General features: G+C 39.9%; 1 protein-coding gene across 1 annotated transcript in view; it reads left to right on the plus strand.

The window, feature by feature from the left end:
* Positions 1–15,869, plus strand: part of C9 (complement C9) — a 40,744-nt gene that overhangs the window by 8,494 nt on the left and 16,381 nt on the right. The window contains exons 2-5 of the mRNA XM_027401356.2: positions 2,658–2,757; positions 3,379–3,523; positions 3,773–3,920; positions 11,710–11,848. Of these exons, the coding sequence (XP_027257157.1) occupies positions 2,658–2,757; positions 3,379–3,523; positions 3,773–3,920; positions 11,710–11,848 (532 nt within the window). The remainder of the gene's footprint in view (positions 1–2,657; positions 2,758–3,378; positions 3,524–3,772; positions 3,921–11,709; positions 11,849–15,869) is intronic.

The raw sequence follows: 15,869 nt of genomic DNA on the forward strand, positions 1-15,869 counted from the left end.
CAGCCCTGGAAGAAAGGGAAAATAATGAATTCATTTGGGAAAACATTGAGGTCAATGGGCCATGAAGATGTCCAAGTACAGATGCAGAGTTGAGAATTGGATGTGGAAGCTTAAATTTCAGGAGAGATGTCTGGACAGCACGTTTATCTCTGTCTGGGTATCATTAGCACACATGTGGAAACCATGGATCTGGGAAAAGTACAGAAGAGAGAAAGTAGGAGAGGAGGTAAGGGGAGAGGAGGGGAGGGGAGACGAAGGGAGGGGAGAGGAGGGAAGGAGAAGGAGGGAAGGAGAGTCTAACGATAGCACCCCAATGAATAACTTGCACTTGAAGGACTACAGAGGAGGAGGAGCCTACCAAGGAGAGTCGAGAAGTTAAAAATAGCAGAGTAAAGATATGAGAAAAAGGAGTCTAGGGTTGCTCAGCCTAAGAAAGAGATGGTGGAACAGTTGGTCATAAAAGGGACATTTATATCATCTCCTTCATGGATTGTGAAAAATTACAGAAAAAGAAGGAAAGAATGTAAGGATCAGAGGGTGGGTAGACACAGCAAAGAATGTCTTTTAGACATGAGGAGAACACCCTGCAGCTGTGGTTATCTGCACAAACCCCAAACAAGACTGGGTACATTGTTATGGTTGTACAATATCCACAACCAGTAGCTAAGTGCTATGTTGTCAGTGTTCCAGAAAATAACCTCCCACCACACTCATGAAAGCAACTATAATTAAACTGAGCAGGTCATACACAAGAGAAGACATGAGAGCATAGGAAAAAGTTCAGCAGGAGAGAATGGGATGGGAAAGGAGAGCGGAGCCGAGATGACTACAAATTATCATACACAGCTATGAAACTGTCAAGGAATTAAAAACAGGAGAAAAGAAAATACTGAATAGAGTGGTCGATTGTAGTCGACGGTGGTGAGAGGAAACCAGGAAGAAAATGGCAGAGAGGAAGTGAGTGAGTCACATGGCAGCCATCACTGCTGAGCAAGGACAGTGTGCATGGGGCAAGAGAGTCAGAAAACAGTTGGGAGGTAAGGAGATAGATCAGAGAGCAGAGTACTTTTTTCAAGAAATTTACAGGAAAAATAAAAGGCATGGAGGATTTTGAAATGGCTCAAGGAACATGGATGATTGAAGAAGATGAGGCTTACTGGGAGAAGAGCAAGACTTAAAGGTACTTGTTGCAATGTTTTTAAGAGTGTGTTGGCGTGAAGACAAGAGAGAGACGAGATAGCTGACAAAAACTGAAGAGTGTGGAGAGGGTGGCTTACCTATTCATTTATTGGCTTATTTAATATAATACACTATATTACAATTGGAGGGAGATAATTATGGAGAAGAGTTTAAAATGGAAGAGACACTCGGCTAATCAGCTTCAAATTGGAGCTGACTTCTAGAACATTTTTGAGGAGGGACTGACTCTAACTGGACCTCTTCCTGGTGTAAGAATATTGATAGAAGGACAGATGCCAAACTAGGAAGGCAGAGGGAAAATATCTGTAGGATTTTTGTTGAGTAGCTTCTGTTTTGTTTTTCTTTGTTGCTTTCTTGTCATTTAATGGGTTAAGTACCCAAGGCAGGGCTGTGATGAGGAGAGACCCAATGGTAAACCAAATGGCAAAACAGTTCAAAACTAGAATGGCTGAGAACTAAGGTTGACCGAGGTGCCTAGGAATGGAAGGGGAAACTGTAAGTGCTAAAACACATGATGCTAAAACTCAAAAAGATCGTGAATAGGTCTTGAAATGGACTGTAAAGCAGGAAAGCATCTATTTTAGAATATAAGCATGGAATTCTGGGGGCGGGAGGTGATTTATGAGGTGTTTGGTACAGGAATGGCTGGACTGGCTGGCTTAATTTTGCAAGAGAGCCAAGCAACTCCAGGCTTTGCCAGCCTCTCGGGGGATGAGTGAGATGCACAAAGAAAGTGAAACAAGATTTCCAGCTCCGAAGAGTCCATCACATACTCGTAAAAAGATGAGTCGGTGTTAAACATCTGTTAGGACATCTTGACGGTTGTCCTTGTTACCATCATTACTGCTGTTGTTGATAAGTTAGAATTAAGCAAAACAATGCATTGAAAATATAGAATACATGTGGTCAAGTGTCATGGGAGACAGAGGAATGAATATAGAGTGTGTTGATAAAGTAAACATGAGCAAGAAGACCTGAGTTCAGATCCACAGGCCACTACTTATAGCCAGTTAAAGAAGAGTGTGTCTGTAAGTAAACTGGAGTGGAGGAGGGGATAGAAACAAATAGATCCCTAGAGTTGGTGGGCTACCCAGTCCAACTAAATCTATGAACTACAGATCCAGTGAGAGACCCTGTCTCAAAAACTAAAGGAGGATGGCTGAAGAAGACATCCGAAGGGCTCGTGTCTCAACTGCATGCACACACATGTGCATATGCACTTACACACAGAGACATGCACAAACATGCATACACACATATGCATACACTGTGTGTGTGTGTGTGTGTGTGTGTGTGTGTGTGTGTGTGTGTGTGTGTATGTGTGTATGTGTGTGTTGAATAAACACTGATTTAAGGAGTGAAAAGTAGTAAATACATAAACTGGTTTTGGAAGACTTCTTGGAAAGAGGTGTACATAATGGTCATTTCAAGTTGATATATTTTAATCTTCATTACAGTGATGAGCTGACACAATCAGAAGACTCTGTGTTGCCCATAGACTGCAGAATGAGTCCCTGGAGTGAATGGTCACAGTGTGACCCTTGCCTCAAACAAAGGGTAAGTGTTTGAATCCATCCACCCAAGCTCCTCAAATGAACACTGGCATCTTCAGGGAAGTGACTACAAGGCAGGAACCCTAGAAACAAATTCCAACCCAGGAAGAGGTAGTCACTGAAATGAATGCAGCTGATTTGACCAGGAGACCTGCACATTGAATAGCAGACTGGGTAAGTGTTTATGGTATTTCGCATGTGTAATAGACTCCACAACCCAGAAGGCAAAGATCTATTGTTAAGTGATGTCAATGGCGGTTTCTTCCATCTCTCTTTTAAAATCATGAACCCATTGAGTGTGGAGACTGGGTAAGTGTTTGTGGTATTCCATGTGTGTAATAGACTCCACAACCTGTGAGTCTCAACCCCTTTTGGGGGTCGAATGACCCTTTCACAGGGATCACCTAAGACTATTGGAAAACACTGATATTTACATTATGACTCATAGCAGTAGCAACATTACAGTTATGAAGTAGCAATGAAAAAAATTTTAGGGTTAGGGACCACCACAAGAGGATGAACTGCATTGGGAAGGTTGAGAACCACTACTTTAGACCACAATCCACTTTTGCATTAGGAAATACAATATTTTCAGCTGTTCTTTTGTTTGGTTATTTGTTTGCAGTTTCGTTCAAGAAGCATTGAAGCCTTCGGACAATTTCATGGGAAAAGTTGTGTTGATGCTTTGGGTGACAGACAACAGTGTGAACCCACTGAAGAGTGTCAGGAGGAACAGGACAACTGTGGCAGTGACTTCCAGTGTGGAACAGGTGACCTGAGAGTCCAGTTGTTCTCCATGGGCTTTTGTGTGCACTAATGAGTAAAAATAAATAAACACTTTTTCATAGATGGACATACTTCCAAGTGCAATGACTCCACAATCAGGGCTAGCTATGTAGTCTATAGCAAGAACTCAAGTGTCTCTAGCACTCACTTCCAATGCTAACGTGCCCACAGTGACTTCAGCAAATGAGAAAATTTAGCACTACACCCAATGTGTTTCCTTATTTTGACTGCAGGCAGGTGCATAAAGAGGCGACTTCTGTGTAATGGTGACAACGACTGTGGAGATTATTCAGATGAGGATGACTGTGACAGAGATCCACGCCCCCCCTGCCGTGACCGAGTGGTAGAAGAATCTGAGCTGGGTCGAACAGCAGGCTATGGGTTTGTATTTCACTTGAATATGTCCAGGTGAAAATGAACGGAAATGGCCTCTAACTTTCATCATGGCAAAGAATACATAGAAGGGCTTATACAAAGGGCATGGTTGATGTAGACTTTGATCTGCATTCATTTGAGTCTGCCAGAATATTTAGTTAGTATGCAGGGATACCATCTGGCCTCAGTAGGAGTCTGCTGAATAACTTTCACTCTGAATCAGTAGGAGACAGAGCATTTCATGTACAAATGTCAGGAAGACCACAGAAACACTGAAACAACATGTCAACATTTAGAATTAAATGCCCCATAGCATGTGTGCCAAGTCCATTAAAACATCTGAATTCCCAGCATGGCTACCCTCCCACTGTAATGTTTCTTGAACTGATAACTGATTATAAATTCTGAGGAGTTCCAAGCATTCTGCAGTTGGGCTAGAAGAAATGGTACCAAAAAAGACTAGGTCATGATGTCAGAGGGTCTTCTGTAGAGAGTTGACAGGCAACTCATTCTCTACACAAAATGAAGGGGCTCTGGGCTGTGAGCTCTAAAGGAAGTCTAGGGGGTTTGAACTTGGAACTATATAGAGCAGAGAGGATTCTGCAGACATCTATGCTCCAGCAGTCTGGAGGAGGACAGATCTGGGGTCCTGATCTATTCCATTCCAGTTGCAAGTCATTCCAGGTACATTCACTGCTTAGTTTGCATAACTATCTTGAGCTGGATAATTTCATCCCTGACACAGATGCAGTTATCCCCATATCTTGTTGTGTGCAGAACCCCATGGTTCTGTTTCAGCATCTTCATGTAATGGGTTTCTTTATCCTCACAGTTTCATTCTTGACCCAAAATAGATGCTCAATAAATACTTGGTGGGTAGATAAACAGGTGAATTGTTTAATGAGTGAAAACCCTATTCATAGGTACCTTCTGAAACACTGGTAATATCTGGTAAGATATAAACTAGGTCCCTAGGATGAAACTCAGGGACAGAAATCCAGAATTGGAATGAAGATGGGGAAAAGAAAAAAGGTGGCAGAGATGGTAAGAACAAAGCTGACAGAGGAACTAGAGTGACAAAAATTCTTGGGTATGGTGATTCCTCCGCAGGAAACATTTAGGAATGTCTAAGGAGCATTTGAATTGTCACTGGAGGGTGCTACTGACATCAGCTGTTAGAGGCTAGCAATGTTGATGTTGAGCATCCTACTGCCCACAGCCCCACATTGTCAGTGGTACTGAGGTCAAAAAGTCCTATACTGAGGACTAATTCCTTCACATTGGATTTGGCTGAAAGTAAAGATGTCTTTTCTCTGAGGTCAGAGGAAACATCCATTTAATGAACATAAGAACAAAATTCTAGGGTACCAAGAGTCAGGCACAAGATAAATGTTTCACACACCATTTATTCACTTCATAAAATCTTGCTCAAATGGCTTTCAAATATTACCCACAGTGCCTTTGGCCCTTAGCTTAAAAGCTGTGTTTGTGATTCAAATGGACGGTCTTAGGCCAGGAATCTTACTAAATGGCAGTTAACAGTATAGAGTTGTCCAAAACCTTTCTAACCAGATCACTATGGACTCAAATTATCCTAAGCCCTGTCTGTATCTTTCCTCAGGGAAAAAAGTTTTATCTCTAATCTCAGTGAAAGAACTTGAAACAGGGAATCCCATATGTTATTTATTCTCACTCAATGCAGATTTATAGTTTGTCTTATGGGAAAAGAATACAGAAATGTTGGCCTACTTAACTGAAGAAACAGTCATTCATAATCTATTGGTTTCCTTTGTTCAGGAAAAAGAAAAAAATTTAACATAGCGTTTGCCGGCAAGTTTCCTAAGGGGGCATCCTAGAGAACTGGCAAAGAACCCGTATAACCTCATGCTTTATTACAGTCAGGGCTGGTACTGGGGAACAGCTGGGTGATCAAGGCTGAGGAGGGGGCCTAGCTACAGGAAAGATTAGCTGCAGACATGCAAAATGAGGTAGGTCCTGATAGAACCAGTCCATCAACAGGTTTTATTGAATTCCCTACTATTATGAGCAGAAACCCTCAACAAATTTAGTCTTTATAAAAGCTACTACTGTCATTTGCATTATACCTTGGATTTTTCAAGATCTCTTTGTATACTCTATCTCTACAGATTGTCATAATGTCCCTGTGACTTTGTTAGTGATGCTTTCATATTCATTTTGTAAATAGGAACTAAATGAAATAATTTAAGCCCTTTGGTGAGTGTTTTAGGGAACTAAAACCAAGTTTCTCTGTATCACATGAGACCATATTGTCTCCACTACACCACTTTACCCTTCTCCTTCTCACCACACCCACCCATACACTTCTCCATACCACTTCAAAGACCTAAAGCCAATGCCTTGTCTGCAAAGCAAAACTAAGTTTGCAAAATGATAGTCTATGGGCCAGTGAGATGACTCAGCTGGTAAAGGTACTTGCCACTGAGTCTGACATTCTAAGTTAGATCCCTGGGACTCCACTTCTGTAGGTTGCCCCCTGACTTCCACACTTGCTCTATCACTTACATTCCACATACACATACACACATACACACACATACTAAACATATAAATGTAATAAAAAATGAAGTGGCTTAAGCAGCTATTTGTTATCAGGCCTATAATTCTAACACTTGGGAGGCTGAGGCAGGAGGACCATTCATTCAAGCAGCTTTAACTGCACACCCAGTCGCCCCCTCTCTTCCTCTCTCTCCTCTCTCTCTTTCCCTCTCTCTCTCTCTCTCTCTATATATATATATATATATATATATATATATATATATATATGAATTCTTTGATTAGCAAATCAGCCAGAAGTTTTAAGATTTGTTTGTTATGTGGTTATAAACTTCAATTCTGTGAAGTTTGGATATTTATAATTAACCCCCATTATTCTCACATAGCTTTGAACCACGTGTGAAATAAGGCAACAGGGTTTATATTAGTTACTTTTCTATTGCTATGATAAAATACTAAGACCAAGGTAACTGACAGAAAGAAGAGTTTATTTAGACTTATAATACAGTTCCAGACACGTAAGAGTCTGTCATGGCAGAAAGACATGGCATCAGATGGGTGTGGTAGAGGAGCAGGAAGTTGAGTGATCACAACTTCTACCTCTAGAAACAAAGGGAGAGAGAAGTGGAAATAGGGTGAAGCTATATTATGTCAAAGCCCGACCCCAGTGGCATACTTCCTGCAGCAAGGCCACACCTCCTAACCCTTCCCAAATAGCACCACCAACTGGAGATCAAATGTTCAAATACTGGAGCCTATGGGGTGCACACACACACACACACACACACACACACACACACACACACACACACACACACACGTATGTATTTATATATTTATTACACATATTATATGAGACCACCACAGTGACAAAGAAGCCAATCAGAACAACTTGCTTAGGAATTGCTTCTCTGCAGTTCAGTCTGGGAAACTACATAGGTCCAATCTCCTGTTTCATACACCCAGACTCTATGCATGGGCAAGTCACAGGAACTTGATATAATGAGTTAATCTTTACCCATTTGAAGGACTCTCTCGTATAAATTGCTACTCTGTCAGAATTCCATTATATTACAAATGTTTCAGACTTCTGTCTTGTAGGCATCTGAGATCCTCCACAAATGTTCAGGGAAGTTCTCCAACCCATCTTGCACTCATTGAAAAAGCACAAATCAAAACCAGCTGTACATGATGTATAATATGTAAGGAATGACTTTTTTGTGATCTAAGCATAACTCTACTTCTGTGAAGGGAGCTTCCTTGTCAGTTCACCTGGTGAATTGGAGCTGCCTGTGGTTCTGGGGCAGCTGTGGAAGCAGCCATCTCTAAACACTGCCAAAGAACAAGTTTTTCTTAAAATTTCCCAGGTGATGACTTTTCTATTCATGAGCACTTTTCATATTTCTTGGCAGAAAAATATTGGCTCATTTTAGACCAGACTGGCTGTCTCTGTAGGAGTGGAATCAAGTCAAAGGTTTTTGAAACATTTCTCCCTTAGTGGTGCTTTAGACTTTATTGGCTTCTGTAACTTTCCAGATGGACCCAGCCAACTGGTCAATGTGCTACTCTGTGAAACAATATCCTTCAAAGCAGGCTACACATAGCAAAGGGCATGCAAGAACCTTCCAGGAGAGTGGCAAGGAAGCTGTAAGGTATTAGTTTCCTCAACTATTAATTATGTAACTGATCTAACAATAAGACAGCCTCTGTATGCACTTGTTTTTCATAAAATTAGTACGTGTGACAACACAGCTACTTCCTCCTTTCTTGAATCTTTTTTTTGTTTTTCTCACAATGTTTCTTTTAAGACAGGAACTTGCTATGTAGTTGAGGGTCGCAGGTTTCTGCCACCGTACCAGGTTGTATGTGGTACTGAGGTCTGAACCTAGGGCTTCATGCTTGTGAGGCAGACACTCTACCTATTGTGATACATGGCTCCAGGTCTCTAGAAGCTTTTTCAACCTGTCATCTGCCTTCCCAAACCCAAATAATCTCTCATCCACCTCATTAATACTACATAGTGGAGAGCCCAAGCACCCATTCCAGATCTTAGGGTGCGCTTAGGCTCTAATGCCTTAGGAATAAAAGGTCTCCACTTCTTAAAAATTCTAACCAATATTCAGTAAATGGACTGTACAATAATTTATAGAAGGCTATTATGTGTCCAATCTTTTTGATATCAAATAACTGAATGGCATTACTATAATAAAATACCTTCTAGTCTTATCTACTTATCCATGTGAGTAAATTGATCATCATTTACATCTATATAGTGGGAAGTAAAAGTAATATTGGTGCTGATCCAGTGTTAGGAGAACGCATGACATTTATCCACAGACACAAAAATTTACCTATTAATTTGAAAAGAAGCCCAATTCATTTCACTGGGATAGCTTTCCAATACAATTTTACTTGGTTTGGTAATGACTTAAAAAAATTAGCGTATAACCTCTGAACTGTGGTGGATAGAGGATGCTGGGGCTTGCTGGTCACCAGCCTAGCTCTAGGTTCAATGCAAGACCCTGTCAAGAGGATAAGGCAGGGTGTGATAGAGTGGGACAGTCATTGTTCTCCTCTGGCCTTCTCTAGTCTCTGAATGGTCACACATATATTCCACACACAAAAATAAATAAATAAATAATAAAGATGGTTAAAAAAAATTTAGCGTACTTATATATACCTCTTACAATGAGTTTTAATACTTAAACTCTATGGTCAAGGAACATTTAATACTTAAAATATTCAATATATTTTCATACACCAAAGCATGAAAATATGACCCACAGGATTATTCAATATAAATTATGTTGCATTTTATATTAAGTTAAAATTCTGTGGGAAAACCATATGTACCTTCACTATGCCATTGATATATATTAGATTTACTTTTTCCATATAGAACAGTAATTATATTTTTAACAAGTATCCATAGCCTGATGGCCAAATTATATCATTTGCAACTGCTTAGGCTTATGGTGAAAACTGTTAGGTGCCTCACTAAAATGTTTATGAAGGCACAGCTAACTAAATTCCTCTACAAGGCACACAAGTAACAACATTACCCCCAAAATGCAACACATGTGGGATCTTGCCCACACCATTCCTCCTGTGCTTTCAGCACCATCCCAGATTGCACACCCATCAAAGCCCAAACCAAACTTTCCATTCTTAAACTCTTTTTATGATCTCCCCCATGGTGATCCCTTCTTTGTATGACACGGGCCTTATACAGCATTTATTTATGCTACTTATTTGACACAGTATATTCTTCCCAAACTATTTTTAAATAGATAATTATATTCTGGACTCCCCCTCGTAACTCCCAAGGAATTTTCATGGGAGCCAATTGTGTATTAGCTGTATTCCTATTACCCCCTGTTTATTAAATTCACATAGATGTAGTAATTAGTCACCTAAAGGTTACTCATTAGAAAGGAAGGCGAGGTTCCTTGTTCGATGAAGGAGTCTCTTTAATGAAGGTGCTTAGCAAGACCAGGTTCACTGTCCCATTACATGTATTCAAGAAATAAAGACATTACCTGTTCTTTCCACCACTGCATGACTTCAAGGTGGATGAATTGCCTCCAACCCACAGTGAAATGAAGACAAGAAGCATTACTCACAAGACTGGGCTTGACAGGCATCTCTGTTTTTGAGCTGCAATGGCTAGGTTGGCTTTGCTTCCCACTGTGTTTTGGTGAAACACTGGGGCTGCAGGAGCAGCAGAGCTAAAGAGGAGCAGCAGCTACTATTACAAGCCCTTCTCAAGGTGATAGCACAAATAACGGAAAGCAAGGAGAAACACAGGAGGCCTCTGCATGCCATTGGCCAAGGCAACTGACATGGCTGAGCATAAAGGCTACAGATGCAGGGTGGGTGAAACCACAGAATACAAACCAGTGATAAAATGTTAAAGCAAATAAAGCAGCTACAATGTCTGGGGATTTATTCCTGTGACTTATTTGAGCTCATCTCTCTAATTTTCAGCTCTGTGTCGGAACTCCAGAGCCTTGGCATTTGCTGGGAGAGGTCTTTTGGGCAGGATAGGCAGTGAGATAATTTTATCTGTAACTTAACCTTTGCAAATAATTTCCTCAACTATCCTTCCGTTACAGAGCTACAATGTTGCTCTTCTGGTAGTTTCATATAGAGGTAAAATATGCCATAATTTTGAAGTTGTTTTAACCCACCCATTGGTAATATCCTTGTTGTTGTTGTTGTTGTTGTTGTTGTTGTTGTTGTTGTGTATCAGCAGTGGGCTCATGGTGAGTCACCCATACTCTGACAAATTAGTCTTGAAAGCAATATACAGATTTATAATCCTTTTAATTGGAAGTAGGTATGTGATCTAGAACAATGGATAAAGTTTGTGTTGGGGGAGTTGTAGGTGTGTGGAACAAATTTCCATTTTGGCATTCCGGGCTCAGAGCCATCTATTGTACCTACTGCCTCCATAGCAATGACTGTGCTCCTCAAACTGGCAAATGTGAACTTGACAAAGAGCTAAGAGTTTCTTGTGCCAATACTGTCTTTAGAAATCAAACTTCACTTTTGTTAAAACTTTTGTTTAAAGTTAAAAACAGCTAATGGATATTTGTGTTGGTGAATTAAAGCTTGCCAAATAAAAATATTTTAGCTGAGGAGGTAGTGCATAGAACTTTTGAGAATACCTTGCTCGGATGCTGATTTTTTTTTTAATGTTCATCTTGGAAAGCCTAACAGGAAAAATATAATCCTGGGGGAGGGGTGAGACTCTTGACAGGCAGAAAGACACCTGGAGGAAGGTTTACGTTTAAAGAGAATTGGGAGAAAGAGAAAGAGGCCCGATAATGATTCATAGATGAAAGATTATATGCATATATTATACTGCCCCCCTGGGGTGTTCTGTTCTCAAATAATTTGAATAGTTGGTGTTACAGCATTTGGTATTTGGTTCACTCAGGGCCATGAGGTAAGAAGTACAGCCTTAGAGCTAAGACTCCAGGAGCCAGAGGTTCCCATGTGTCCTACATACTGCCTTTCTTTTCTGTGCTCTAACCGTGCCAGAGGTGCCAGAGAGTTTACAAGACCCTCCTAAGGCACGCTTTCTGCCAAGGCACTGCACCAAAGTGAAGGGGCCCTGGCTTCTGTTCCTGATTAAACCCCACACGTGCTGTACGGCAGTGACATGAACCGAAGCTGTCTCACTCTCCCTGCTACAGAAAGCTGCCTTGCATTAGCGATGGTATTTACCCATATGATCCATTCTGTTTCTTCACAGGGTCAACATCTTAGGGATGGATCCCCTGAACACACCTTTTGACAACGAGTTCTACAACGGACTCTGTGACCGGGTACGGGATGGAAGCACTTTGACATACTATCGCAAACCATGGAACCTAGCTTTTCTGGCCTATGAAGTAAGTCACCATAAAAGATAACATATTCTTTTGTTTTGGTTGGGAACAGGTGCCTTGATACATTTAATAGTATATTCAGCAAAAACTTCAATACAGTAAGGATTTAAAGTGAGCATGTGACTCTCTTAAAAGAGAGATGTATCTTAGGCCTCTCCAGAAACACAGTAGTCTGTCATGCATCCTGACTACACACATTTATATTCTATAAGAATCACCCAGGATTCTGAAATGACTGAAAACAAGATTAGAGCAGATTTTGTGTGTGATCAAAATGATCAAACTACTTCCACATCAGCTGTTCCTTGAACTAGTCCTTTTGGTGAAGAAGTCCCATTGTGTCTTCTTCATTCCATTTCTAGAAAGTTCTTTTTGTTGATGTCACTCCCACCAGACTAAAAAACATTCAGACTTTTTAAAAGGTGTAACTGGTATTTCTTGAAAAACAACATCATCATAAATAAATCCCTACACATTTCATCATGAAAATATCCTGTTTGCCTGTAGATGTTAAGGATTCATATCTGGACCAGGTTGGCACTTTGTTCACAAATAATCACATTGTCATATTTCTTGCACCTGTAGATCTAGAATAAAGTCACCAATTTCTCACAAATCTGAGGTAAATTTGGAGGTTATAGTCTTTCTCCATAGTATCATCTTTTCCTCATTTAAGGACAAAATTTTGTGAGTGAAAGTCAACAGTCTATCCAGAAAGCACTTTTCTGAGCTGGTGACATGGTTCTGCTGATAAAAACACTTTGCCATCATGCCTGGATATGTGAGTTTGATCCTTGAGGTCCACATTGTGGGAGAAGAGAAAGATTCCCATAAGTTGCTATCTGACTTCCACATATGCACCATGGCACACATTGCCTACATACATGCACACTCAATATAAATGATTTTTTTAAGTCAGGGTCTTACTATATAGACTTATCTAGACTATGTAGACCAGGCTGGCCTTAAACTCACAGAAATCTATCTGCCTCTAAGGTACTATGATTAAAAGCATGAGTCACTATCCCTGACAGTAAAAATATTTAAGTCCTTTTCTAAGTAGAATATAGAAAACATGGTAACTTTAGGCATTACTGACAGGTGAAAGTTGATTGGCATGCTGTCTTATTTTGTTTTCAATCTTCATTTTGTGAAGTCTTTACTACTGCTAGGTTCTGGGTGTGAAATATGTGAGATGTCCTCCACACAGGCTTGTATGTTTGCATACTCAATGCCCAGATGATGCTCCTGTTTGAAGAAATTGTGTAGCCTTTGTAGCATGGAGCCTGACTGGAGGAAGTGGGTCACTAGGTGAGACCTTTGAAAATCAAGCCCCACCCTAGTTCCAGCCTAAATGTCTCTGCTTCTGCCTTCTCAACATGATCAGGCTTCCAGCTAATGCTTCCACTGTTGTAGTCAGAGCTGTCCCCATCACCATGCACTTTCCACCGTTATATACCCACTGTATCCATGATGTACAAATTGCAATATCAGACCTGAAGAGACAAAAAAAAAAGCCTTTCCCTTCTTATGTTTGGGTCAGATATTTTCATCACAGTGATTAAGCAATAATTAATATAACCTCTGTGACCAGCTCTGTAACTTCTGTATAAAAGTGAAACTTACATGATATAGAAGGTAAGCCATGTGGTCACCCAGGATTAAACATCAACCTACATCAGGAGAGTGAACACACTGGTTCTGCTTGTTCCACCTCTAAAAAGACATAAGGCTCAACATTTCAGTATGTTTTATACTTTGGGAGAAAGACATAGTTTCTGCCCTGTACATTACTTACACCCCTGGGACATTTGGAACAGTATCCCATAATCAAACACATTAAGCTTTCTGTTGCAAAACTAATCTATGTTCACACAATGTGGAATAAATGAAATCTATAAATCACTTTTTATTAGTTTGGGTGGGATTAGAGCCTTCAAATGAGTTTTTCCACTGAGCTTATAAAAAAGTAGGCAGGAATGTAGACTTGAGCTCTTATTTGGTACCAATCAGTGAAGAGAGGTGTTTGAGTTGAGTTCTTGCTAAGTTCCTGTATCTTCTTGGTGCTATGATTACTGGTGGTGACCTTGGACAAATCTATTATGGTCTTGGAAAATAAGTAGCCAAGCTTGTCATATCATACATGAATTCTTATGAGTGGAAATCCCTATTTTCAACTTACAAAGTTTTTCTTCAGTTTCAAATGCTCAGTAAAATAAATCATCTATCACATTTTGTGTATCAGTACAAAACCTGAGTTAAATATACTTTCTTATTGCCATTATCAACTGTATCTGTAGAGGGGGTACTCACATATTTGTGCCTGATGAATGAATTTTGATTACATTGTATTTATTTATTGTGAGTGGTTGGGTATGCACATATGAAATTCAGAGGTCAGTTGTCTGTTTCAATCATGTGGGTCCCAGGGATGGAACTCAAGTTGTTACCAGCCTTCACAGCAAGTACCATTACCTACCGATCCATTTTGCCAACCCATATGAATTAGTTCTTAAACTTTATTTGGCTTATTCATTGGCAATAAATTATTGTCTTTTGTTATTTGAAAAAGTTATGCTGGCCTCTTATGACATCTTATTCTTATTCATCTCCCCTCACCTGATGCTTCTTATCTCAAATGTTCTGTGATACAAAACCCATCCTTCATGAGTAGCAACCCTACCTCAGCCCTGAAGCTATGAGATCTTTTGTAAAGTACTTATCATGTGTCTCAATTTCCTCATGTAGAAAATGGAAATAACACTGCATATCCCATGAATATAAAGAGATATAAATTTGTAAATCTCTCCAAAGATTATTGGCACAGATAAGGCACTCAACAAACACTTGTTATTACTTATTTCTAGACCATAATTAGTGAGAAACTTAGGCAAAGCTAGGTACTTCATATGGGGTTACATAGTAGATTGATGATGTGATCACTTTTATAACTCAGAAGTAGTGCAAGAATATCTGAGGCCTGTGGAAATGAGGAAGGTGAAATAGGATGATATTTACAGCACAAATCCCTTTCAACCTTCTTTTCCTGGGCCCTCTCTTTGTTGTTGACATCAATGCTTTGTAAGCCCAAGTCAGGTTTTATGGTTGTGTTTAAACCTGGGTCTCTGTGAACATGTAAGACTTAGGAGATAAATAATGGAGACAAGCTGTGCTTAGGTTATCACCATCCCTTTCATCTCAGGACCACTGGATGAAGTTCTCTGCCATCTTGGTGCCAGTCATCTTCTAAGCCTCCCCAAATCCAGCTCGATTTTCTTTAGACCTGTCTTTGTTTAGGACACTCTTTACTTCTTGGTGTTGCCAGACTTCCAGCTTGCTTCAGGGAGCTCTTGTTTCACATTCTCTCTGGATTGTTGATGTATTTCCTTCCTGTAAATTCAGTTTTCACAAAGTTCTGAGGGCTACAAATGCTGTTTCTATATCAAATCTTTTTGTGAACTAGGTAACTGTGACTCTCATTATCTGAAGTTATTCCATAGTCGACATACATAACAGTGATATCCATTGAGAATCTTAATGTGTAAATGGAAGTATCTTCCATATCATCAAGCTCAAGTCCTGAGTACATTTCTGGAACTTCCTTTACAGACCCACTTCAAAGTGTACAAGAGCTGATCACTTGTAATATTGGAATATTATAATCCTAGTTTTGTAATGAGACTGAAAGCAATCTGATTGACTTATAGCTCAGTGCAGATCTATGGTAAACCTCATCATTTCATTCTTCTATTTACTTGGTGTCTCAGGACAACCATCAAAATTACAATTACCCTCCTTGACAGGAGTAAAAGACCATTCATTCCTTATCTGAATTTTGATTGCTGGTCTACTTATTTTATTGGAACCCTCTATTTTTGAAACTTCAATCAAATGAACATTGATTAAATGACAAATTGTCCTTATAGGTGACAGTGACATGCAATCAGAAGCTTGATGAACATCTCAACTAGTCTTTCTGCTAGAAGCATGAGTCCACTTAGAAAGTTTGACAACTTACAGATAA

The sequence above is a fragment of the Cricetulus griseus genome, chromosome 2, assembly GCF_003668045.3.
Source record: "Cricetulus griseus strain 17A/GY chromosome 2, alternate assembly CriGri-PICRH-1.0, whole genome shotgun sequence".
Classification (NCBI taxonomy): Eukaryota; Metazoa; Chordata; class Mammalia; order Rodentia; family Cricetidae; genus Cricetulus; species Cricetulus griseus.